Genomic DNA, 27,400 nt, shown 5'->3' with positions numbered 1-27,400 from the left:
TGTGTAAGACTGGGAAGGTGGCATTGAATCCATAGGGACCCAGGGCTACAAAGGGAAGACCAAAGAGTAAGGGGGAGGCCTTCGGAGGCTCAGGGCCTTCCTGCTGTCTCTGTAGTGCCAAAATTCCTTGTTTGGTATCAAGTCCATGGTACTTCAGTTGGGTCAACCCTCCAGATGGGATGAGGTACATTAGCTACTTCAGACCTGCTAGACGAGCACATTCTTTACTTTTTCTTTTCATTCCAGAATATGTTTGAGTGTGTTTCTCATCATTTGAAGAAACATGAACTACCTTTAGCTAAAGACATGTGCATATATATACTCTTTAAAAGATGGGAAGGCAACTAAATTTTAAATGCACCTGCTAATTTAGGAAGCCCAAATAATTTAAACATAGTTTTCAGTAGTTATTAATCAAGTATTAAAACTATACCAGGCATGTTGCAAACTATGGCTTTCAGCCCACAACCTGTTTTTATAAAGTTTTATTCGAACACAGCCATACCCATTCATTTATATATTGTTTATGGCTGCTTTTGTGCTACAGCTGTAGAGCTGTGAAGCTGTGACAGAGAATGTACAGCCTGTGAAAACTAAAATATTTACTATACACCCATTTCTTGAGACGGTTAGGTTCCAAAGACCAGGTCATTATGCAAAAATCTGCATTATGCAAAAATGGAGGATGACCACATCAGATCACAAAAATGGAGGATGACTACATCATTACACAAATGCCGAATTACATCATTACATAATTGCGAAACCACTGAGAATCATGGCCTAGCCAAGTTGACACCTAACCTTAACCATCACAGCCAGAGTTACTCTCACCTCAAACTTTGGCATTCATTACTGCCAGGTGTATGTCATTATTATGCACAAAATAGTTGGACAGTAGTTTTTTCACTATTATCATAAATGCAAAACGTCAGATAACAAGATAGTTGATAAGATGTACAGCTCTTTATAGACAAAGTTTGCCAACTTATGAACTACATCAATGTATCTCAGTCTGTGAAAGATTAAAGAAAAAACGGACTCCATTGTTCTTAAGAAAACGAGTAACCCAAAGCAGGTGTTATGAGCAGCTTCCCTTTCAACATACCTTTTAAAACGTCTTATGCTCCCAGTACCACACTCAGTGAACACCACATATGTAAAGGGTTACAAATATTCAGATTTTATTATAAATAAAATACTGTTTTTTTTTTTTAACATAAAAAATGCCAAGTGTTGCATTTTATTCACCACCCTGGGAAGCAAGACTGTAAAGATTAAGGCAACAGCTGAAGTAAAGGCACATGTAAAAGGGCCACGGTTGGGATTAAACGGAAAAAGTCCAGGGAAAGGAGCAGTGTACGTTCCCTGTGACACCCAGCATTCTGCAGCAGCCATCCTGTCCGTTTTATTACATAAAATACAGATAACTGGAACTATACAATAAAATAACGGCTATATTGCAGGAGTGTAATTAAGGTATCATCTTACAAAGAACTTTTATTTTAAAAATAAAATTCTGTTTAAAAATATACCATACAAATGGAAGAGTAAAGCAAAAAGAAAAAAACTAAAAAACAAAACACAGTGGTCCAAGACTTGCTGGAGTGAACGTGACTCGTAGGTTGGATGGAAAACTACCTTGGCAGTCTGTCTTCGGTCCTTTTCCTGCAATCTTGACCCAAATGTACACATTAGGATGTGGCCACTTGACAAAAGGAACTAGCCAGGAAAACACTGATGTGAAGACTTGGCAAAAAACCCATGCCTCCTGTGGTAGTGTAACAGGCCTGAGAGAAGTAAGACAGTCGAAGCTAGGGCTATGCCAAGTCAGAACATTTTTGGTAAACTCTGGCATGCCCCAGTGAAATGGAAAAGGGACAAGGGTTACTCAAGAACGAAGTTACACGATTTCCCCCAGTCTGCCCATCTGTAGCACTGTCCCCAATGCCCTACAAATGCTCAGTGATTATGCACACTTATAAAACTGATCCAATCAGCCTCAAACAATTTCCAGAAAGGGCATTTCTAGCTCATTCCTAGCTAGAACCACAATGGTATCTAAGATCCTCCTCAGCAAAATTTCCTAAGTTTGCCATATCCAGTCAGAACGGCCTTCCTGCTCTAGAACAGGCCTTGAGGACAATATTTCATGCTGCAGTTTGGGATCACCAGATTTACAATGGAAGAGAGTCTGAGGTACCTCTTTATAGTGGCTGTATGTGGAGGAAAGCAGGTTGATATTAGTATTAGAGAATGGAGGTCTTGCAAACACAAGGCGAAGAGTGAAGTACTGGGGAACAAGTACAATCCAAAGAATTCTAGATGGAAGGAAAGGAGGGATAGAGGTGGGTTCCACCAGTGAAGAGGAAAAATGGAGCAAAGAAGTGGACAATGCCATTCTAGAAATAGGACCAAGTATATTTACATAAATTCCTTACTCTATGATCATGATAAAACAAAAACAAAATTTCACACAAAAATATAAATTTGAAATAATTAATAGCACCAGTGTGTCAGATAATAGTTTCTTTCCCCCGCTACGCACAAGTACAAAGTTGCATAGTGTTAAAGGCTATACGTGAATCTCAAAGGCGGCTGGGAGGAGGAAGGGGATGTGTGGCAGGGAATTGTCACGCTGTGATCTTAGAAGAAAACCACAGAGCCGAGGATCAAAAGTTGAGAAGCCCACTAGGAAACTCCAATGAAGGGTCTTCCGTCTACACTGAGAGAGGTTTAGAGTGGGTTAAAATCTTAAGGTGCAGGAACTAGATAGGTGTTGGCAGCTGTGTGAAATACTCAGTGCAAATGATTTACCACCAGGATTTCATGAACAACAATGTGTTCTGATGGGATTCTAGAAGATGGGAACCTTAAATGAAGAACAGGGCTAAGGGCCCAATGTGTCATCTCTCTACAATAGAAGAAAAATGGATATATGGGATCTTGACAATACAAGTTAGACCTCAATTTTTTCCCTCTGCAGGAAGAGGCTAGGACAAGGCCATCTGTGTTTTATTTTGTTTTGTCAAGACCTTAGGGACCAACTGTTCTCTGGCAGATAACTTAACACTAGCTCCAAGACTAACATACTAAAAAAAGCTCTAAGAATTAGTTTGATTTTGAAAAAGGCTTTAGTGGTTATCATATCCCTATTTCTTCTCTTTAAATTCCATTTACAGGAATATAAAAAGATGTCTATTGGTTTATTGGTGAGTGTAAGCTGCTCGTCCAGATTTAAGTTATCAGCTGCCCAAAGATCTGAAAAAAGTTTATCTTCCTACTCAATTATTAACATACAAGAAAATCTTCAGGCTACTTCTGTCGTCTCATGTTTTCCTACAGACTGTCATGAACAACTGCATCCTTACTCGTGGATGGCTCAGCGTCCTGCACTCGGAACAGCTAAAACAACTGATAGATGGCTACCGATATTCTTACTATCAAACACCTTTGGCACAGGATGGTTATTTCCTTTTGCTTTGACAGGAGGAGAGGCAGATGTGTTTTCTTTCTCTATCAACTGGATATACTGGCCAGCACAATGCTACTATTAGTAGCCTAGCTTTTCCTTCATAGAGACAAGAGTACTGAGACTGCGGAGGTTCTGCTGGTGTCAACGAGAGAGAGGAGAGCTACTTGCTCTGCCCTGGCATACAATGGTTCACGGGATGTGTTTACACCACTGTAGAGTAATGCAGGGTGCCACATCTGTACGCATATCAGAAGGGAAAGTGTGGGTAAGGGAAGGATTTTGGTGGACGAGAGACTTTACTAGAGAAAACCCTTTGTTCCCAATTGAGGATGTTTAATTTGCTTCTCCTTAAACTTTGTGACTTTTCCTAGTTCAAAAGGACAGTGATGGGAGAGTCGCAGAGAAGTGGGGGTCTGAACAAATGTAATCTTTGTGTTAAGGCACTCTGTGGCCTCACAACTGCTCCCCTGTCAAGGGGGGTGCTGCCTTCCAGCTCTTGAAGCAAAACGCTAGGGCTTCTCAATGGACGGAGTGTTGAAGCAGCCAGATGGTAAGGTCTTCTTGATGTCTTCCAGGTTGTGAATGTCCTTCATTATCTCCTCAATATCTCTGTTGTAGTCCATGATGGCAGCCTCCTGCTTCTTGGCTTCATTCTCCAGGTCAGACACTTTCCTGTCTAGATCGCTGGACTTCATTTCATCTTTGGCTTTATTTAAGGTGCCTTCAATCTCATTTAGCTTGTTCAGGTCCACAGTGTCCAGCTGCCCTGTAGAGTCAGAAGGCACACAGAAGAGAACAGACGCCTTCAGTAAGAATGATAACATCACTCCACAGGTACCTCCACTAGCCTTTCCATAACGAAGGCCAGCAGCTGCAACTACGCAAGGGCAGCACTGCGAACACGCACTGATGTCGTACCAAGGGCACAGACAATGTAAACCAAGTAGAAACGCTGGCCTAACCCGGTAGGGATGGCTCAGAACACGTAATGAACATTGGGAGGAATATTTTTCTTTCTGTAAGAAAGAATTTTTGTGAACTACCATGTTCTAGACTTTAAGGCTCACTTTGTGGTTCTGAAGTTCATTTGGTAACATTTAATATAGCTTTTTCATGTTTATATATAAAATCTGCATGTCATTTTACTGCCATCTAGGAGGACTACGAAATCTGTAAGACAGAACCTTAAGCCATCTTCCGGGGCAGATGGATTGGTTTTAGGGGTCACTTCCAACTTTCTGGAGTTAGACAATAATAGGAGCCCTCACAAGGGCCCTGGCCGCACAGTGGTTAAGAGCTCAGCGGCTAACTAAAAGGTCAGCAATTCGAATTCACCAGCCACTCCTTGGAAACCCTGTGGGGCTATTCTACTCTGTCCTATAGGGTGGCTAGGAGTTGGAAATGACTCGATGGCAATGGGCTTGGTTTTGGTTTTGAGTAGGAACCCTCCCACGGAAAAAATGGTCAAGGTTTAAATGCAGAAATAATTTCAACACAGTTTCACTTTAAAATTGGCAAAAAAAAAAAAGTTCTTTTCAAAGGAACTGCCTCTATAATAAATGAAAACAGACAGCTGCACGATGAACAACACTTCATAATAACGTACTTGATTTAATTCTCACAAGGCCATTTTGTATCAGTGATTCGCAGATGTTAACTAATTTGTCTAAGTTTACACAGCTAATAAGGAACAAAGCAAGGATTCTAGCCCAAGTCTGACTAACTTCAAAATTCAGCTCTTTCTGCCACAAAAAAAACCTGACCTCTTCTAGTTTACTTTCACTTTAAATCACTCTGCTGGTACCTAACTTATTCTTAACATTTGAGACAGTTAAATAAAATTCCTCCCCTCGCCAAAAAAAAAAAAAAAAAACCCACGAAACAAAACACTAACCATACTTCAAAGGCTAGCAAATTAAATAAAATGTCTTGCTACAAAGCTGTCCTGTTTAGACTACTAGCACCTCATAGTGAAGTCTGGTGACAAAAGTACAACTGTTCAATAATGAAGCCCGCTGCCCATCAAACTGGATTACAAGAAGGCTTCAGCATACTTGTATTTCCTTGAAAATTCAATTCTTTCCCTTCTCTTTCTGCATAAAAGGTTTCTGTCTCATTACATTACCCTCTAGTTAGGAAAGGAAAGGGATTCCAGGGAGAGAAATCATGACCAGTTTAAAGTGGTTTTTTATTTTATTATGGAAACCCTTCACCCTAAATCCCTTAAAGGCACTCAGCCAGCAGAATGAACTTAAAAAAAAAAAAAAAAAAATCACTGTTCCACGGCAGCATGAATGATGACCATAAATGAGCCATCCCAGCTGGCAGCAGACCTTAAAAACACGCAAAGTAAGTCTCTGGATCACAGCATTCTATTAGGGTGGAGTCCACCAAGGCACCTACTAAGTACATGTTGAATTAATACAACCTTTTTTTTTTTTTTAAAGTCATGATTCAGTTCATACTCTAAAGTGGATGAATGTATCAACTTTGTAATAAAGCAAGCTTCTCTCGACAATGGCTCCAACATGGAAGACACATACTTATAACGCATTTTTAAACAAGCAAGAGCTAAAACAAACATAAACATTAATAATTTAATGGACTACTTGAGTAGGGAGTCAGGTAAACTTATGATATCTGCATTTGAGTCAACTCTAGCAGATAATGCAAATAGTATAGGGACTAACTGAAATGACTCTGTGGCTACCTACCCAGCTGCTCCAAGAGTTCATTAATAATGGTGAGAAGGCTGGTGATGGAGTTCTTGGCCTTTCTGGCATTGATTTCCGCTTCCTGAGCAGCCTGTGAAGCCTGTAGAGGGAAAACGGGTAAATGATACAAATAGCCATGACTACATGTGTTCATCTTCTTTAAACATTTTCCCCAGGAAGCCAACAAATTTAATTTCCCAACACTTTCCCATCTCCCAAGTCATGAAACTACACTCTCTTGGGGGCGGGGGGGCCGGGAGTACCCCATCTTCATGTTGAGGATGTCATTATTTCTAAGTCATGTAGTAGTAATGAACAGGCAGTCAGTATGCCTCCACTCATGCGGTATTGATGGTTCCACGGTAGAACTCTCACCTTCCGCGCAGAAGAACTGGGTTTGATTCCTGGCCACAGCAACTCAGGCGCAGCACCACCCATCTGTCAGTGGAGGCCTGCATGCTGCTAGGATGCTGAATAGGCTTCAGCAGAGTTTCCAGACTAACATGGACTAGGAAGAAAGGCCTAGCGATCTACTTCTGAAAATCAGCCAGCGAAACCTGTGTGGATCAAAACGGTCTGATCCACAACTGATCATGGAGATGGCATAAGGCTGGGCAGCGTTTGGTTCTTTTGTGCATAGAGTCGTCATGAGTCGGGGGCTTACTCAACAATAGTTGAAAACAACAACGTCTACTCTCATGTATTTGTATTTCAGAGACCAACACTATTTCCTCATTAAAAAAAAAATCAAGAATACATGGGGTGTATTGATAAAGTCCCTCAGCAATAAGAAGTTTATTTTTAATGAACATAGTAAGTTTTGGAACCAAAATATGTCCTTCAGGGCACTCTTAGGGACTTATTAGAAATGTCCTTGCCTCAAAAAATTTTCATAACCAAGTGAGGCCTTTCTGTAAACTCCCCTGCCCCCTACCAATACACACACGCACACATTCATTTATTGGGGCAATACAATTTACATTTTAAAAATCAACCAAAGGTAAAAATATATTTGGGAAAATTCCATGAAACCTGAACAAATACACTGGGCATGAGTCACAGGAAACTGTAATGGAAGAGGAAGTGTCCAAATATCAGAAAACAAATGCTCACACAAATAAATCTATTCAGGATATAAATGAGTGGTTTTGAGCTCCCTACACTACATAATCGTCCTTCCTACTTTTTGGGTCCAGAAAATGCAAATTTTTTGGATCAAAACAATGTGAAAATTAAAACAAGAAAAAGAAAGCAAGGAAAAAATTCTTCACGAACCCTGGTGGCATAGTGGTTAAGAGCTATGACTGCTAACCAAAAGTTCAGCAGTTCGAATTCACCAGGCGCTCCTTGGAAACTCAATGGGGCAGTTCTACTTGTCCTATAGGGCCACTATGAGTCGGAATCGACTCGACAGCAACAGGTTTGGTTTTTGGTATTTTTTTTTAGTAGGAGAGGGAGAAAGGACTTTGCTATGGTCTGCAAAGAACAGTATGACTGCGTTTAGCCTGTCGGCTTCGGCCTCCTCTCTCTGGAACAACCTTCATGCCTTCGCTCTTTTGGTTACAAAAAAAAAAAGTTACAGACTCAACATTAGTCTAATGCTGACCTTTCAGGTTTGACATAAATACAAATGGGATCATATATGTAAGGGTGTTTTGTGTTCCTTAGAATTTATTTACCAAAAGTGAAAGAGATATATCTTCTAACTATCCTTTGAACTAAATCCATGCCCTTTTCTGAAGCTCATAAAGGACATTTCCTTTCTTTTGATAGGCTCCAATTCTAATGCTATTCCAACCACATTAAAAAATAAATCCATAGATCTTAAGCATATACGAGAAATAATTTTTTTTAACTATATGGGAATTTCCACTTGAGTCAAACCTTACCACAGAATATTAGGACAGTCCAAACAAACCAACCAAAAAAGCACATATAAAATAAGGTGTTTGTAGAGGGATGCTTCCTGTTATGACTTTCCTAGAGTCTTCTTTTTAAGTCTGTGGGTAGTGTAAACAGTTAACATGCTTGGCTGCTAACAGAAAGGCTGGTAGTTCAAGTTGACCCAGGGGAACCTCAGAAGAAAGGCCTGGCAATCTTCCAAAAAATCAGCCATTGGAAACCCTACGGAGCACAGCTCTACTCTGACACACATGGAATCACCATGAGTCAGCGTCGGCTCAACGGCCACCAGTTTTGTTTTGTTTTACAGTCTTCTTTATCTAGATTAACAAGCCTAACTAATATTTCTCTTTTCCATCCCAAGGCAAAAATGACCCATAGTGAAGGGTGCTGTCTTTTAGCAGCAGCAGCAGCAAAACAGTTCCTTGCACTAAAAGTGTTAAATTAAATTCTCGTATATCATTACTGTGATTGGTAACACTGAATTAGGAAGGCATATTCCCACCATGGCTCCACTGAAGTCTTTCAAAAGCAAAACAGAGCAAGCTCAAGCTCATTATCACCAAGCCAATTCCAACTCATTCGCGATCCTATAGGGCAGAGTAGAACTCCCCCATAATGTTTCCAAGGGGCAGCTGGTAGATTTGAACTGCCAACCCTTTGGTTAGCAGCCGAGCTCTTAACCAAGGCTCCAAAATAGAGCATAAAACAGAAAAATGGACCCTAGTTCTTTCTGGGACTGTGTATTCACAAGTCAATTTTGTTATAAATGGTATGTATATATGTCATCACAAAAGGTGAAAAATGGAAAATTGGATGTAGGGATGGTATATTGTGGTGGTCGTGGCAGCGGTGATGACCGTCATCTTAAAAATGTCCTTATACACGAGAAACTGGCCTTTACCTCTAGGGACAAGTTGCTGGGAGAACAAGAGTAGGAAGAAAATTAACTCCATTGTATTCCCTTTCGTACTTTTTAAAGTTCATGCCTTTTATGAATTACCCATTCAAAAATATTAAAAAAAAAATTTTTTTAATGTCCTAAAACCTCAAATGTGTACGACATTTTGCTTTTAACTTAGAGTAGCTTTGGGACAGGACAATTGTGCAACAGAAATACCTGGCAGAAAATCCAAATTCTTTGTCTTCTATGTAAGTCACTAACCTGATTCTTGACCAGAAAATGCAATGAAAAGTGGAAGTCAATATGAAAAAGAATCTTCTCAACAAGTTGGGGATTGTTATTAATAAACACCCTTCACTTTCCGCCTTATCAACAAATATGCCAAAGCCTCTTACCATCCCTGCCATCATCATATCCTGGTCAGCGTCGCCTTGTTTGGCCTTCAGCTCCTCTTCGGCTTCCTGCAGTTGTTTCAGCATATCGCTCACCTCTCTATCCAGATCTGTAACCTCTGCAAAAGTCCTTTCTGCTGCTGCTTTGGCACTGGTGGCGTTCTAGGCATAAAAGAACCCAATTACTAACGGGGAAAAAACAAAACTTGTGTTTCTCTAAAGTATGCTCCCACTCTTTTATAACTTGTAAAATAGTTCAAAAGTGCAATCCCAGGGGAAAGAATCCAGAATTTACACTATAGTATCTTGATGTTACTACTTATTTGCATTACGAAGAACAGTAATAAAAATATCACCACCTAACGTAATAGCATTTTACATTTTATAAAGTACTTTTTCATTTGTATTCCCTTATTTAATCCTTAAAACTATCTGTTTTATTATTGCCATTTTTAGTTGAGTTCACACAGCTAGTAAATGATAAACATTTAAATGTGGTATACTTTCTACCACATCATATAGATTAGGCTCTTCCACTTGGAGAAATGTTAAACCCAAAGCTAGTCTGCTTCTTCTCAGCAGTTCATCATAATGCACAAAAAGATCCTAATCCTGAAATATGAGTGTTTTATGAATATAATAAAGCCAAGAGCCAAGTGTTCTAAAGAAACTAAAAACTGTGTGATTCTCAAAGACATAATTTTAGAATCACTTCCAATCTTTCTCTTTACTCCTTTCACTGAAACAAAGATTGACCTCCAAAAAGTTAGCCTAAAGAAATTGATAGAGATGAGTATAAAAAATCTCAGTAGTGGCAGCTACAGAAATTCTGTATAGGAGGGGCTAAGCCATGACAATACTATACTTGAAAGAGGAGCTTGAAGGTTAGGTTGACGTAGCACTCACATAAGACTGACAAAAATGTCAACTGTCCATGTCAAAGGACTGTGTTTATTTAGAGTCTGACAAAGCTTTTTTTTCGGGGGGAAGAGGCTCTATACCCCCAAAGCCAGTCCCCTCCTCACATGCAGACTCTACCACTGAGAAGTTGTAGAAATTTTAAAGGACCCTTTCTCCCTCAATCAATGCATCTACTCTAATGCCTAGTAAAAAATAAATGCCAAGTGTTATGGACTGAACTGTGTCCCCTAAAAATATGTGTTGCAATCCTAACCCCTATACCTGTGGGTGTAATCCTGCTTGGAAACAGGGTTTTTCTTTGTTATGTTAATGAAGCCCTATCAGTGTAGGGGGCAACTTAAACCTAACCACTTCTGAGTTATAAAAAGGGCAGATGAGACAGACATGGGCACGTACTGGGGAAAAGAGATGCCATTCGAGAATCACCAAGAACACCCAGGGCTACTGACAAGAAAGGAATCGACACAGCCCAGACGGTGATTTGGCCTTTTAGCCTTCAGAACTGTGAGAAAATAGATTTCTGTACTTTAAAGCCACCCACCACTTGTGGTATTTGTGTTACTGCAGCGGTAGCTAACTAAGACTACAAAGGTGGTTTAATAGAGTCAAGTAAAAAAAAATTGCAAGATGTTTTTGAGGTCCGGAAAGAAACCAGAAAATGACTAGAAAACTATGAGCAAAGACTGGGTTTCTGGAGAAGAGGGAAGCAAGGAGACACCTTTTTGACGGCACTGGCGATTTTCTCCGCCTCGTGGGCCTTGTTCTTAGCTTCCGTAGCATCCGCAGCCGCGTTGCCTAGAGCCAGCTGTGCTTCCCGCGTCTTCTCACTGGCTTCACTGATCGTCTGGTTGATGGCCGGAATCTTCCTCAGTGCATCCTCTGCGGCAGTCTTGTTATCGTTCACTCGTCTATCGAAATCTAAAATGAGTTAAAGCGTGCATTTGAACTGAACTCTCAACAAGCAAAAAGGCAGGGAGATGCAACTAGATTTTATTTTATGAACATGTAAGTCAGAAAACAAAATAAGAAACGACGGACTTAAATTTTAGAAAAGCAAAGTACACGTCTCTACTCAGAAGATTTTCCAGCAGTCGTCATCTGAGTGTGCATCTGGTTTTGGAAAGCGAATTCTCACCTGAGTGGTTTTAAGGCAGAGCACTGAGTACACCATCAATACCACATCAGCGAGTACTAAGAGCTGCAGTTTATTCAGTGTTTACTATGTGTCAGGTACTGTGTTAAGAGCTTTACGTCTCTGGGATGCAGGAATTGTATCATTTTTATATATGAGAAAACTGAGAATTAAAAAGGTTAATTTGCCCAAGGATTCACAGTAAATAAAAGGCATAACAGGAATTCAAGCCCAAGCCTGCTAATACCAGAGCCCACACTTTTAACCACTACCCTATTTAAAAAAAAAAAACCTGTTGCCGTCGAGTCAATTCTGACTCATAGCAACCCCATAGGACAGAGCAGAACTGCCCTATAGTGTTTCCAAGGAGGGGCTGGTGGATTTGAACTGCTGACCTTTTGCTTAGCAGCTGTAGCTCTTAACCATTGTGCCACCTGGGCTCCAATATAGCTTCCCTATTTACTGAACCTATGGCATTTTATCAGAGCACAATCTAGGACCACTCAGTCAACTGGGAACATTTCTATTGTGGACAAAGAAAAACAAAGAATTAGATGCCACTGACAGGGAAAATTAAAGGTAACACAAGTCAGTCAAATGGGCATTTTATCCTGTTTACACGAGACACTCTAACATAAGAAAATGTCTGTCTGTTTTTTTTTTTTAGCTTTACCCCTGAAGTATGCAGGAGTAAAATGATAGGAGCGCTGGGATTTTTCTTTAGATAAGAAAAGTAAAGTGGGTGTTAGGGAGCGATGAAGTAAGTGTAGTAAAATCTTAACTGTTGAATCTGGATGACAGGTATATGGGGCTTTACTACATTATTGGCTTTAATTTTGTGTATGTCTGAAGATTCTCATCATAAAAGCTTAAAAAAAAAAGGAAACCGCCCCAGTGGAGGAAGTGTACAAATCTACTGCTGTTACCTGATTTTTTCATACCTTTCAGGTTGTTGAGGATATCGTTGGCTTCTTGTAAGGTATTTCGTCCCTTTTTAGCAGCTTCTTCAGCAAGAGCCTTGGCAGCATCAGCTCGGGCTAGGAGCTGATCGGCAGTCTGCAACACATGGCAGATCAGATAATGCACCCTCGAAAGTAAATCCTGTCTGTATCCTAACAGGGCCTCTCTGGGTGATGCAAATAGTTAACATGCTCAGTTGCCAAAGGCTAAAGGGAAGGCTGGTATTTAAGTCCAACCAGAGGCACTTCAGAAGGAAGGCCTGGAGATCAACTTCAAAATGATCACAGCCATCGAAAACCCTACAAAGCAGAGGTCCACTCTGACACACACGGGGTCGCCACAAGTTGGAATCGACTTGATGGCAACAGACCCGGCAGCTCTAAGCTACCTCCCTGACCTCGATGTCATACGACACGTTAGACCTCAGGCATCACTCTGAAGCCCCCCCGCTGCCAACACCTCCCGAATGCTTTGCTGTTTGCTGCCTCTGAAAATGTGGTGACGTTACTGACACAGCTTACTCTTGCATCGTTCCCAGTTTTGCCTCAAGATATGAAAACCAAAAAAAAACCAAACCCATTGCCATCGAGTTGATTCTGACTCAAGAGATGAAGCAACCTGCAAATCAAACCAACCTGCTGTTCGATCTTTCCTTTCTCCAAAAGGTTCTTTACTTCAAGCTCCTTCCCTCTCATGTCATCTCGGAGGTCCTCATAATCTTTCAGCTTCTGGTCAATCAGACGGTCCAAATCCTCAGCTTCTTTCTTTATTTTATTTGCTTCATTCTGTGACAGAAAAGTAAGATCACCACATCTCAGACAAAACAAAGGGATGAAAAGAAGGCCTTAACTCTGTAACACTGAACGCTCAATAGATATTTTTGAAAGAACAGCAATGTTGTTGTTGTTGTTAGGTGCTGTCAAGTCAGTTCCGACCCATAGCAACCCTATGCACAACAGAACGAAACACTGCCCGGTCCTGGGCCATCCTTACAATCGTTGTTATGCAACAGCCATGATTTTATCTACCCTTTAAAAAAAAATAAAACAACTTTCATTTTTCATTTACACACAGTGAGATGCACAGCTCTTACATGTAGTTTGATGAGTTTTGATGAATACACCTGTGCAATGAACACCCCAGTCAAGACACAGAATCTTTCCATCCCTCCAGAAAGTTCCCTTGTACTCCTTTCCAGTCCGTCTCCACCCCAGCCTTTCCACCCCTACCACTGGTGCTGTTCTGGTTTTTATCATCACAGATTAGTTTTGTCTATTCTAAAATTTCATATATATAGACTCATACAGACATACATGTCTGGAGAAACCCAAACCTTTATAGTAAAATCCAGTCAATACCTCAGATATATTAAGTGAAACTGAGTAAATTTCAAGATTAATAGGAAAATTACACATTTATATAGAGGCTGATATGAGGACTCATGATAGGAAGGCAGATATGAAATAAAATCCTACCAATCCCAATATACTTTATCTGCCCCAAAGCATTCTGATCCAGTCCTTTCATCTAAACCCTCCTCTTTGATTTCTCTCTAGTTCTCTACCAGATAGTGCTGGAAGGAAGGCGGCAGGTATTCTCTGCTTTAAGAAATCTAAATACCTTATAATTTGGTTTTATATTAGAAGCAATTATTCATATGACTAAAGAACGCATTGGTTTTTAATGTTTCTAATGACAGGATACTTTACCTCAAGGTTATACTACTGTATGTAAAACAGAACTCAACTTCCCCAGTGAGTCAGCTGGAAGATGGAGGTGATAGGGTAAGATAGTTGTAGGGCAGTCAGAACACCTCTGACCTAAACTGAGGTGTGTGTCTGTCTATGTGTGTGTCTGGGGGCTGGTGGTGTGAGCTGTGGATAAATGACAGCAGTGACAACCAACAGCCCTGTGCACACAGGCTGTCTCCGCCATACCTCCAGTGCCTCTGAGTCCACAGGGGTCAGCTGAGTCACACTGGCATAGATCTCCACAGCTTTATCACCAGCCCTTTTGGCCTCCTCATGGACTCGGGCAGCTTGCTTCTCTAGATCCTGTGAAATGTTCTTCGCTTGTTCATATCTATAGAACAAAAGATGTGATTTCATGAGTAACTTTGTTCCTGTTAGCATCTTAATGTTAATCAAATTCAATCTTCTTTAAACCACTATGACAGCATTTCCAAACCTCACACAAAACACCACATTAAAATGCTATTTAATACTAACAGCTTAAATTTGTGTTTCATTTCATCTCGTCTGTTGACAACCTGATTTGCCATATGCTTTTTTTTTTCTTATTTCAGACACCCTTTAAATATTTGTACCTCAAGTACATCTTCTACTTTATAATATTTTTCTTTTTCATTCATGCAGAATTTTAAATATCATGGCTAATCTTGTTACCATTCTTGGCAGTTTCAGTAACTGAATCCAGTAGAAGCTCTGTGGCCCCCCATCCCCTGCTCCAATTACTGCCCCCCCATTTGACAAGCACGATTAACAAAAGAAATCGTACTGCATGAATGCATGCCCTGAATCCACCAGCATTTCTTTTTTCATTGAACTGGTGTTAACTTACAAAAACATTTTAAAGGCTGTAAGCCATTTTTAAATTACACTCACTTCCTATTAAGATCTTCGATCTCAAATGCTGTTTGATTTTCTCCTGCCAGTGTCTTCAAAAGCAGATTATATGCCTCAGTGGACGTATCACTGGCTGTCTTCGCCACTCGTACAATGTTATCAGCTTCTTGTTTATGGCTGTACAATATAAAAGAAAACAATAAACCACGAAGGAGAACCATCTGATAGGGGAAGAAGTAGAATTCAGGTAATGCAGACTTTATTACATATACAGACATTAACTTGGGCAGAGTTCCATGAGTATTGGAAGCCCTCATTAATTTGGAATTTTGTGATCATTTCAGTGGGGGGATGGATTTAAGAATAGCACTCTATAAGCTGGGAAAGGATCTTTCCCCCAAAAAATAATAGTATAAAATTTATAGGGGCAAGTGTTTGTATTTCTTCAGAAAACTACCTTTAAAAATAACTATTTAAGAATAATTTACAAATAAAACCTGTATCTTAACAAGAAATCATTTATCTAATCAAAACACAAATCCCAGGACTAATGTTTATTAATAACAATTTGCTAGTCTAGTTCAGTTATTATATAGTCTTAAAACAGCCTCAACTATTCAGGCTTCTCACGAGCACACTTGTCACGTGCAGCCTAACTACTGGTCAGGAAAAGTGACTCAACACCAAGGGCCGTGACCATGTCCATGGGGCTCCAGCCAAACAGTGCATTTCAGCTGTGGTCACCTCTAAGGTTTTTTTCAGCTCTGAAATTTCATTTTACACCGTCCCACTGCAATATGTGACTGCTCTTTTGGTATGATACATTTTCATGCATAATCCTTGTATGAAGCATATCAGAATTTATCTCCAAAACCTAATATTCTCGGGAGCTTTCCATGTTTACAGCTGTCTTCTTTCAATAAGAAGGCCCAGCTATGAAACCATGAATGTTCTATGATCTAGATTATAGAGATTACATATTCACATTTACACAGAATAGAAAGACAGTTCATATTAAAGGAAGAAGCCAAAGTAATTGATCTGGACATGGAGGCTGAAATTCTAACACCAGGCTTACTTAAGTACCCTGCACCCATGATCTCTACGTCAAATGTAACTAACAACTATAAATAAGGTCTTCAAACTGTTCTGCAATGTAGTCAACAAATATTTACTTTGTATTTACCATATGTCAGTCATTGTTGTCGGCACTGGGGCTTCGGCAGTGAATAAAACACACAAAAATGCTTACCCTCATGGAGCCTATGTTCTTGCGATTTTTTTTTTTAATTTGTTTAACTTGATATCTATGCAATTTAAAATCTTCTAAAGAAATTACCTTAACTTAAAAAGTCTTTTTTTAAAAAAAAGGCAGTAATGGAAATAGTCTGTGTTCTTTGGCTGGTTTTCAAATGTACTAAGGGTTAGTAAATGTTTTCTATTGAGACTCTTAAAAATTCAACAGTTTCATCAAAAAAATTAAAACTAAATCCTACTGAGATTTCAAAAAAACTACCAACTTTAAAGCTTTCAGGTTAAAAATCTAAAATGTTATGATTCCCTCTGAGAAATGCAAATATAATTTCCCTCTAAGCCATTGTATTCTAATACTCAGAGTACATACTCCAATTTCAAAGTAAAAGGAAGAGAAGAGTATACATGGCTGAAAACATTTCAGGAAAGAAACCCAGCTCTGCTAAAGGGGGTCAAATGGAACATGGTTGTGGGGATGGGACAGCATGTATGGACCATAAGGGAACTATAATTTAATGGTTCAACAAGGATCTGGAGGTTACCGTTCAGCGAGCTTTCGTGCCTCTTCTGCCAAAAGAGTCATGTTGTTTGGGTCGCCCGTAGACTCTGGTTGAGTGACTGACTGAAGAGGAGATAAACAAAGCACTTATCTCAAAAGGCTGAATTATTTAAATTTAATAACAAGGTCTTAATATCAGCATCCTCGATTAGAAATATATTTTCAGTAAAGGATCAAGGCAGGCTAAACTGTCTAGTGCCATAGAAGGAACAAAGCTTGAGAAAGAAGCCAGATAGCCTTTTGTTATTATCTAGTTTGTGATAACTATTCCTCACAGCTATGAACAATGTGGCTTTCTTGCTTCATGTTTAGAGACAAATAGAAAGAAGCAAAGAATCAATTTAGCTGAAGGAGCACCCTACTGCCAGTAACAGACTTGCTCTAAACTGTCACAGGACCCCCCCGGCCCCCGCCTCAGACCTTCCCAGTTACTCACCACATTGGCAACAGCGACTTTGGCTTTCTCAAGTTCCCTGGTCGCAATTTCAATCAGTCGCTCTGTGCTCTCCACCCGGGTACGTGCTTGTTCAGCCAAATTCCCAGTCTCTTCGATGCTATTCCGGATATTCTGTAAACGGCTAATCTGGCTGGACAGAGTGTTATTCACTCTCTGGAGGCGATCCATCAAATTTTGGTCTACATCTGCAATGGCAAGGCAGAAAAAAGACCACAAATTATCTGAAGGGGTTACACATTATTTCACATAAATTCTGAGCCAGCTGCTTATACCAGGGGATACTACTTATCTTTACTCTTCCAAACATAGTTCCTTCTGCTAAGTGTTCCCTCAGCCATCAGCAGAGCTGATCAATTCCACCATCCCAGGATATACCTTCACTGCGACAAGCATGTGCCTGCCTGTCCCGCTTGACCACAAGCTCCTCTTTCTCACTTGCCACTATAGCCCCAGTCTTACACAGTGACTGACAAAGAGAAGACACCCAAGGAATATTTGTTAAAGGAAAGATCGATTTTGATATTTAAGCACATGCCAGACTTAACGATAAAAAGACAATGTTGTTAAAAGCACTGCCAGTCCTGAGTGTTGGACATTTTTCAAAACTAGGAAAAAACCACATTGAAAATAGATGTTAAAGTGTGGCAGATTACACTCATTTGTATTTTAAACTGAATGACAGAATTCTGCCCCAACCCCTGGCATCTCCATGTGATGTCTTTCAAATTGGTCTCTGCTTTCCGAATAGCTCTTCACATTGTTCTTGAATGATTATGCCCATTCACCTTACACCTCATACCTGGTTCCTAACAAAGCGAAAGGTAAATGTAAACCTGTCATCATGAAAACTGTCACCTGTCATGAGGTTATGCTAACACACAAGAACCGTAAGTGTCCTATTGAAAACTGACCAGGTTCCTATTTCGCTATGATGCTCACTGTTGGGGTCTAAATTCTCCAAGGAATGTAAAAAGCTAAAAGCAACAAAGACGAACGCAGGTCTGGAAGACAGCAACTTGGAAGCACGGCCATCGAGTACAGTAGCCTCGCTTTGAGGATTATTTAAACAATTCTTGGATACTCTAAATATGTTAAAGAAAATACGGAAAGTAAAAACAATTTCAAACCATAGGAAAAAAATTTAGATTGAGGAGGCATAAGTTGCCAGTGAGGTTACAGAAACCCCTTCCCTTTAACCCTTCAAAAATATAGCAGATATTCATGTCTCTAACCAGTTCTTTAAAGAAACAATAATATCTGAAAAGAGAATAGATAACATAACTAGTCGGATCACTTCCAATTCTGTCTACTTGCAAAACCTATCTAACTGCACCATATAATTTCCTTTCAAATCTGTGAAATAAACACAAGTTTCAACTACACATCTGGCTTGCTAATCAGACAGGAAATTTTCTAGGTGGACGCTAATTCTTAATTTTTACATTCCTAATGCTCAGCACCTGAAGACCATAATTTTTCCTTATAAGAGTTCTTTCTAAGGAAATAAAGCACTGCATAAAATACATTGAGAACTCATTAGAATGACAGAAAATCAAAGTTCAAATTTTCTACTTCAAAATAGTATACTAAAAATGTGTACCTTTATTGACTTTTAGTCAATTCTCACCAGATGACTCCATGTGTTACAGAATAGAACTGCTCCACAGGGTTTTCTTGGCTGTAATCTTTACAGAAGCAGATTGCCAGGCCTTTTTTCTGTGGTGCTACTGAGTAGATTTGAACTGCTAACTTTTAGGTTAAGGGTCAAGTGCAAACTATTTCCACCACCCACCCAGGAACCTCTCTTGTAATGGGATAGATTTATAAAATGCTTGGAATTTAAACATCTAAGAGTTATTAATGTGTTGGAAAATTATCTTATGCCTACATTAAGCTGACAGGTTTTTTTAAACTCTATATATAGAGAGAGTTTAAAAAAACAATAAAATTATTCATATTCTACAAATAAGTTTAAAAATTGAGAAAGAATTTTATAAAACCATACTAATTAACCTTGAATTACAAATCACATCTAAATACTTGTTGGTGTCACAGAAGTTACCCAGTGTTCAATCATGTGTACCTTTCACATCCTGGGCCTCACGAAGAAGGTCCATCACCTCTCTCTCTGCTTCCTTTAGTCTATCCTCAAAGGCTTGATCTGTCACCACTTCATCCCCAGTTCCAAGGTCTGCTATGAGACGCTCTAATTCCTGGAGTTTCACTCGGTGATCAGCAACCTAATCATAATGAAGGAAGAAAAGGGATTAAGTATGGCACTCTGGGCTGCATCCCTGCAGGGACAGCACAGGCACTCTTTGAGTATGTACATCTATACACTCCAGATATGTCTATGTTTTTTATTTTTTCCAGCTGTGTCTACTTTTAAAAAGATAGCATGGGTAGCTTTTCCTTTATTTCTCTGGCTTCCAAAGAAAAATGGTCAGGACCATTCCTTTGACTTTAAACACGACACACTGCTGATTCTCCAGCCTCAACCTCTGTCTTAGTCATCTTGTGCTCCTATAACAGAAATACCACAAGTGGAAGGCTTTAACAAAGCAAAGTTTATTCTCTCACAGTCTAGTAGGCTACAAGTCCAAATCCAGGCCGTCAGCTCCAGGGGAAGGCTTTCTCTGTCAGCTCTCAAAGAAGATCCTTGTCATCAGTGCTTCCCTTGGCCTGGGAGCATCTCACCACAGGAACCTCAGGTCCAAAGGACACGCTCTGCTCCCACCACTGCTTTCTTCGTGGTATGAGGTCCCCATGTCTCTCTGCTCATCTCTTTTACATCTCGAAAGAGACTAGCTTAAGGCACTACCTCATCTTGTAGACCTTATCTATATAACTGCTGCTAATCCATCTTATTACATCATAGTGATAAGATTTACAATATACAGGAAAATCACATAAAACGGTGGACAATCACATAAAATGGTGGACAGTCATACAATACGGAGAATCATGGCCCAGCTAAGTTGACAGTTATGTTGGGGGGACACAATTCAATCCATGACAACCTCTCTCTGAGTTTTAGACTACTTCCCTGATATCTCCATTTGGCCCTCTGACAGGTATCTTAAACTTCACATCCAATATCATGCTCTTGATTTTTTTCCTTAAGTCTGTAAGTCACTCCCATTTCAATAAATAACCCCTTCATCTACCTTAAGCCAAAAACCCAAGACCCATTCTTCTCTTTCCCTATGCTTGCCCACAGAGACCGCTGCCCCCCCAAACACACATATCCAATCTAACCTAGGCTTCCATACTGCCCCACTTCTAATCACCATTCTTCACATAGCAGTTAGAGTGCACTTTTTAAAATAGAAACTGGGTTTCTTAGCTTAAAACTCTTGGGTGAATTCCCATTGGATTTGCAACAAAACTCTAACTTCCTTACTGTGACCAACATGGTCCTACATGGCCCCACCAACCTCCCCTGTCTTATCATGAACCACTTCTTCCCTCATTCAGCACATTCCAACCACCCTCCAGCTTCGCGGCCTTTTACCTACCCATTGCTTCTCATTTGGCTTGCTCCTTACTATCCTTAAGATCTCACCTTAAATGCATTTCCCTAGAGATTCCTATGTAAACTAGTCCCCTCCAGTTATTCTGTTTGTATCCTTTACGACACTTAACTCAGTGTTTCTTTTGTGTATTTAGTTTTTATTACTTGTCTCCAAACTGAAAGGTATGTCTTTGAGAACAGGTCCATGTTTGTCTTGTTCATCATTTCCTCTCCAGAGCCTAGCACACAGGAAGTGCTCAATGTGTGCTGAACGAATGAACGCACTGTGGAAAGCTTACCTTATCCTTTACCAGCCGGTAACAGGCCGGACATTCCTGGCAGCCAGGCCAAGACCGATTGTAGAAATAGTTCTCTTCACACTGGTCACAGCGATTTCCCACAAAGCCTTCTTTGCATTCACAGCGACCATCATCTTTGCACTGCAGTGAAAGAGACCCCTCAGGGTGACAGTCACAGGCTACAGAGCAGAAGGAAAAGAACACATAATAAGAAAAAGAAAGGGCACTTCTTTTTCTGAAGTCATTTTTTTTTCCCTGAACTCAGATTGATATCAAAGCTGACTGTACTATCAATAAATAGACACTCTTTGAAAAACAGACCTATTTATAAGAATTTAAATGGTTAAATCTGCTTAACAGAGAAGACATATTTTTAAGGCAAAAGCAAGCCGTAAGTTGTAAAGTAAAATGTACATCCTTTGGGGCACATTTCGTGTTCTTTTCTAATTACAGAATTACTCTATTCAACTAATCTGTGCTCTTTTCACACACTTCAAGAATCCGCTTCTATCCTCATCTCTCTACTGTTTAGTATTTCTCTCACTAAGGAGCGAACCCAAAAACTAGTGCTTATTTTGCATTATTTTTTTAGTTTGTTTACTCACTTTGTTCTCTGAACTGAGTCAATGACTTATGCGACATTCCACAGGAGAAATGAAGAAATTTGGAAAGTAAAAACCAAAATGTTCTGAGGCCTAATTCCAGGCAAGTGTTTATGCCAAGGAGAAGCAGATGTTTATATGTAATGGTACCAAAAGGGCCCCAAGGGCGGGAAGCAACTGCAGCCAGTAAGTCAACAAACTCACTGTGAACAGAACATCCTTCACTGTTTCACTATCTGCACGAAGAACGTGATCAGTTAAGAAGGTTTCATTAAGCATGGTGGAGAGCTCAGTAATCAAAGGGAGACTTTTCTTTGGAAAAATAAAAGATTGAAAAAAGGTAAGAATTAGAAATGCTATTAAAGAAAACATAAATAAGGTGGTTGCAAAGAAACCAGAGGAGCCCTCAAGCCCTAGGTTTTTAGAAAAAGATAACATTCATCTAATAAAGCAGCATCTCTGATGATTTCGGTGTGTGGCTACACTGAGGCTGTCAAGGCCCTTTCTGGAGTTATGGTTCTAACTGGAATTAGGGTAGACCGAAACTTCTACAGGAGCCCTGGTGGAGGAGTAGTTAAGTACTTGGCTGCTAATCGAAAGGTTGACAGCTCCAACCCACCAGCAGCTTCTCTGGAGAGAGATGTGGCAGCCCGCTTCCTTAAGATTACAGCCTTGGAAACCCTATGGGGCAGTTCTACCCTGTCCTATGGGGTCGCTATGAGTCGGAGCTGACTCGAAGGCAACAGATTTGGTTTGGTTTTTTTGGTCGAGTTATATGCCACCAACACCCCTTACGTTTGCAGCCTTCACGTCCAAATCCAAAGTGGTTGACCTCACACCGCTCACAGCGTTGACCGGTGATACCTGGCTGGCACTCACACTGGCCATTATGGATGTCACACTGGCCATTGGTGGAACCCAAAGCATGGCAGTCACACCTGAAAACGAACACAACGACATTTCTCAGGGGAGAAAAGCAGACTTTAGGAAAACTTTATTCCACCCCCCCCAAACCCCCACCCCCACCAGAATAACACTGATATAATTCGCGTTAGAAGACAGAATGTTAAAGGCGATTAGGACAGAATGTTCATGGTCATTAAGCCCCTGAGGTTCAAGCAATTTTCCTGAATTCTGTTCAAACTTCTTTTTCTAACCACATGAACATTACTAAAAGGATCACTAAAATGCTACCAGCGGCTCTCCAACCTGGCACTGAATTGGAACTGACCAAGAACTTGTTTTTTAATTGTGGTAAAATAGACACAAAATTTGCCATCTTAACCATTTTTAAGTATACAATTCAGTGGCATTAATTACATTCACAATGTGGTGCAAACATCATCCCGTCTATTTCCAAGTTCTTCATCACCCCAAACAGAAACTCTGTACCTTTAGGCAGTAATTCCCCATTCCCTCCTCCTGCCAGACCCTGGTAACCACTAATCCACTTTGGTCTCTATGTATTTGTCTCTTCTGGATATTCCGTATAAATGAAATCAGACTATTTTTGTCTTTTTGTGTCTAGCTTTTTTTTTTTTAATCTCACTAAGCATAATGTTTCTAAGGTTCATAGATGCTGCAGTATGTATTACAATTTCATTCCTTTTTATGGCTGAATAATATTTCATGGTACATATACACCACATTTTATTTATCTATTCAGGGGCTGATGCACACTTGAGTTGTTCACACTTCTTGGCTATGGCGAATAATGTTGGAATGAACACTCGGTGTGCAAGTATTCATTTGAGGGCCTGCTTGCAATTCCACTGAGTATACACCTAGGAGGGAACTGCTGGGTCATGTGGAAAGTCTCTGTTCAACTTTTTGAGGAAATGCCAAATTATCTTCCACCAGGGCAAGAGCATTTGAAACTAGGAATTTCCAAGTTGCACCCCTGGAGAGTGATTCTAAGCACCTTCTAGAGGACATTGTAGTTTGTATTTTTTTTAATGTTCTTCAGGTGATTCTGACACAGCTGGGACCACTGGGCTTCCCTCTTCTCCTCTATTCACTTAATTACAACTCTCCACTATTACCTCTAAAGGGTGTCTTCCCTATATAAGGCACTCAAATACTACTTGAACAAAGTGAAACAACTACAATATACCTTACCTTACCCATTGCCATCAAATCAATTCTGACTACAACTTGCAAAAATTCATTTCTGACAACAAAAAAAAAGCAACGGCAATTTCCAGCAATGGCACCCGACATCTCACCTCTTGCAGCCTTGCCCGCTCTGCAGGTTATAGAATCCAGGCTCACAAGCGCCACAGTCCCTGCCTGTCACATGAGGCAGACATTCGCACTGCCCAGTCACAGGGTTACAGCTGCTCTGCTGCCTCACGGTACCATACGGGTTGCAAGCACAGGCTAGGGCAGGCAGGCAGAGCAGAAAAAGACGCAATTACTTGACAGAAACACTAAAACATAAACACTAAAAACAGATTCTTTAAGACCTGCACTGTCTACTATGGGAGCCAGTTACCACGTATAGCTATTGAGCACTAGCCATAATATGGCCAGTCCGAATTGAGAGGTATTGCACACGTGAAATAACATATCTTTACACAAATAACACATGCCTTCTACACCTGCTTGCCAACTGCACCCTCCCCTAGCAAAGTATTTTCATAAGTACACAACACTAATTTTTTTTTTTTTTTTTTACAGCAACATGTAAAAAATTGGAATAGCAACACATATGAAAATACTTTGCGGGCAAAGGGTGCAGCTAGCACACAAACTTAGAAGGCATGCGTTATTTGCATAAAAACACGACATGCTGGTTTTGAAGATTTAGTATAAAAAAATCTCATTAATAAATTTTATATTGATTACTTGTTGAAATAATAAGTTGAATATATCTGATTAAATACGCTATTAAAATCAATTTGTTTCTTTTTACTCTTTTAATGTGGCTGCTAGAAAACTTTAAATTGTGTAAGTGGTTCACACTATATTTCTATTAGATAGTGAATCACAATTTTTAGAGCCCACACAATGAATGCTCAAGAAAAATGTGCAAGTGTGACAAGAGTCTGACCGGTGGCTAATTACCTTTGCATTTGTCTGCTGGACTGGGAGCCAGGGGATTTCCAAAAAACCCATCTTTGCACCGGTCACAATAGAAGCCAGCAGTGTTATAGATGCATTTCAGGCATTCTCCCGTCAAGCGATCGCAATTTCCAACTGCGTTGGGATCAATGTTGTCATTACACTGGCACAGGCGACAAAGCCGCACGGGGCCATTTCTACCCAGAGGGTCTCCGAAGTAGCCATCATCGCAGAGCTCACATCTTTTACCTGGGAGAGAGACAATCTGTGTTACGAAAGAGCTCAGACATTTCTGGTGCTAAATCGCCACTGGTTACAAACAGTCTAGTCCAACTATCAGGTGCAAGGGGATGCGGTGCAGTGGACGTGGCACCAGTCTCAGAGGGCAGAGGACCTGGCCACTGCCATGGATCAGTGTGAGAAGTAACCTTTAGATATGTCTCTGACCTCTCCAAGTCTCCATTTCCTTATTAGGAAGACAGTACCTAGTCTGCCTAATCAAGAAAACCAAACCCATTGGTGACAAATTGACCCTGACTCACAGCGGCCCTACAGGACAGAGTTTAGAACTGCCGCGTAGGGTTTTCTAAGGCTGCCATCTTTACGGAAGATTGTGGACGCAGTAAGAGGCAACTCATCTAGAATCATGTAGGTCACGGTAAGGAATTTGGATTTAAATTTAAGTACAATGAGAAGCAACTGGAAAATATTAGAAGTGAGTGGACCATGTTTAAAATTTAAAAGGATTATGCTGGCTGCTATGAGGAGAATGGATTGTAGGGGAGCAGACTGAAGCAGAGGGACCAGTCAGGAGGCTATTCCCAGGTGAGAGATGACAGTGGTTTGGACTGGGGTGGTAGCAGTGGAGGTGGTGAAAAGTCATCAGATTTGGGATCAAATCAGGTAAGACTTGCTGACTGATTGCTTCTGGGGAGTGAAAGAAAGAAGAATCAAGAATAAGCCCCAGTTTTTAGTTTAAGCAACTAGATAGATGGCAGTATACTTACTGAGATGAGTAAAGATTGGGGAAGGAACAGGGTTGGAGTTAGAAAAAAGGGGAGGAAATCAAAGATTTGGCTTGGATTTGCTTAAATTAAAATCTGGTGAAAACCCTGAATCAGAGCTACATGGTAGCCCATGAGAAGCTCTCATTCTGAAATACCATTTGGCAGCTACAGTTAGGCTACCCTTTTTGTCTTAAGGTCTAGGATCTAAGTTCAAGTCCTGGCTGTACTACTAATATGACTTTGGGCAAGTTATGTATATTTTCTAGCCTGTTTTCCCTATCTTCCCTGCCCCCACTGGGAGAGGTACCCTTCTTTCTTGCTCCTTTAGCACTCTTGTGTACTATAATTATCTGTGTTTCCCTTCACACTTTTAGCCTCTGAAGAGTAGGAACTATTCTTTTATATTTTTGTATTCCCAAAGTCAGGTACTCAAATTTGTTGAAAAAAATAATATTAATTATTGGTATTATTTTACCTCAAAAGATTGTTTTAAAGATAAATTACATGTGAAAGTATACCATGAGGATTTGGGTGACTATTAGCAGCTATTCATATTTTTTTACAGTCTTCTAAATGAGGAAGACTTTAACAAATATCTTCCCCAAGCACTGTTCTGGATGTTAGGGATTCAAAACTGAATAAAACAGACACAGTCCCTGCTCTGATGGAGCTCTCACTGGGGGGTGGAGGTTTGCGGTCTGAGGAGGAGACAGACAATAAACGAATAAATGTCAAACCAAACCCATTGCCACTGAGTCAACTGCAACTCAGGGTAATCCTCTAGGACAGGACAGACCTGTCCCACAGGGTTTCCAAGGAGCAACTGATGGATTCGTACTACCGACCTTTTTGGTTAGCGGCTGAACTCTTAACCAGTAAAAATGTTGGGTTGTTAAAAAGTGTTATGAAAACAAAGACACAGGGTTAAAGAGTGATGGCATTGTTATTACTATTTTTAAAACTGGGTCTATGCTGTTTTTCGTACAGACCTCTACATCATAACTAACACATCCTCAAGAACTGCTACACACCACTCCCTTCAAGGCAGGTAATAACTTACAAAACAAATATATTTCATATATCTTGTGTGAGAGACATCTGTCTAGTGACTAACGTATTTATAACATTTTCAAGGATCTCCTATATTATATACTCCATCCAGAAAGTCTGGGGTCCATGGGAATTTGCGGTTCAATTCTATATCTTCCCCCTTTTGATCAGGATTCTTCCACAGAATCTTTGATCAAAATGTCATTACTGACTTTCTGGAACATGGAGGCTAGATGAACCCCTGAAACAGTTGCCCTGAGATGATCTTTAAACCTTAAACCAAAAATACCCTCTAAAGTAATCTTAAAACCAAACAATTTAGCTTAACTAGTAAAAACTATCTACCTTGACCATTGTACCCTTTTAAGAAATATCTATATGGGATCAAATTGACAACAGCAACTCGAAAGACAGGAAACTTAGGGGGCAGTGAGTTTATGCTAACGTGGGAGGAACAACTCAGAAAAGGACAGTGAGAATGGCCATACAATGCAGAGTGTAATCAATGTCAATAAATTGTACATGCAGTAACTATTGAATTGGTGTATGTTTTGCTGTATATATTCTCAACAACAGGAACGACAAAATAAACATTTTTTAAATTATTATA

General features: G+C 40.1%; 1 protein-coding gene across 1 annotated transcript in view; it reads right to left on the bottom strand.

Moving 5' to 3' along the window:
* Positions 1–1,147: 1,147 nt before the first annotated feature.
* LAMC1 (laminin subunit gamma 1) overlaps positions 1,148–27,400 on the bottom strand; it is a 128,603-nt gene continuing 102,350 nt past the window's right edge. Inside the window, exons 14-28 of the mRNA XM_049868088.1 lie at positions 24,737–24,982; positions 23,896–24,049; positions 22,466–22,608; positions 21,069–21,247; positions 19,339–19,495; positions 17,235–17,440; positions 16,782–16,861; positions 15,025–15,162; positions 14,338–14,482; positions 13,036–13,185; positions 12,382–12,496; positions 11,027–11,226; positions 9,391–9,549; positions 6,190–6,289; positions 1,148–4,241 (exon numbers count right to left, since the gene is read on the bottom strand). Of these exons, the coding sequence (XP_049724045.1) occupies positions 3,985–4,241; positions 6,190–6,289; positions 9,391–9,549; positions 11,027–11,226; positions 12,382–12,496; positions 13,036–13,185; positions 14,338–14,482; positions 15,025–15,162; positions 16,782–16,861; positions 17,235–17,440; positions 19,339–19,495; positions 21,069–21,247; positions 22,466–22,608; positions 23,896–24,049; positions 24,737–24,982 (2,429 nt within the window). The 3' untranslated portion in view covers positions 1,148–3,984. The remainder of the gene's footprint in view (positions 4,242–6,189; positions 6,290–9,390; positions 9,550–11,026; positions 11,227–12,381; positions 12,497–13,035; positions 13,186–14,337; positions 14,483–15,024; positions 15,163–16,781; positions 16,862–17,234; positions 17,441–19,338; positions 19,496–21,068; positions 21,248–22,465; positions 22,609–23,895; positions 24,050–24,736; positions 24,983–27,400) is intronic.

The sequence above is a fragment of the Elephas maximus genome, chromosome 24 (assembly GCF_024166365.1).
Source record: "Elephas maximus indicus isolate mEleMax1 chromosome 24, mEleMax1 primary haplotype, whole genome shotgun sequence".
NCBI lineage: Eukaryota > Metazoa > Chordata > Mammalia > Proboscidea > Elephantidae > Elephas > Elephas maximus.
The sequence above is the reverse complement of the archived record's forward strand: the minus strand, read 5'-3'. Positions and strand labels throughout refer to the sequence as shown.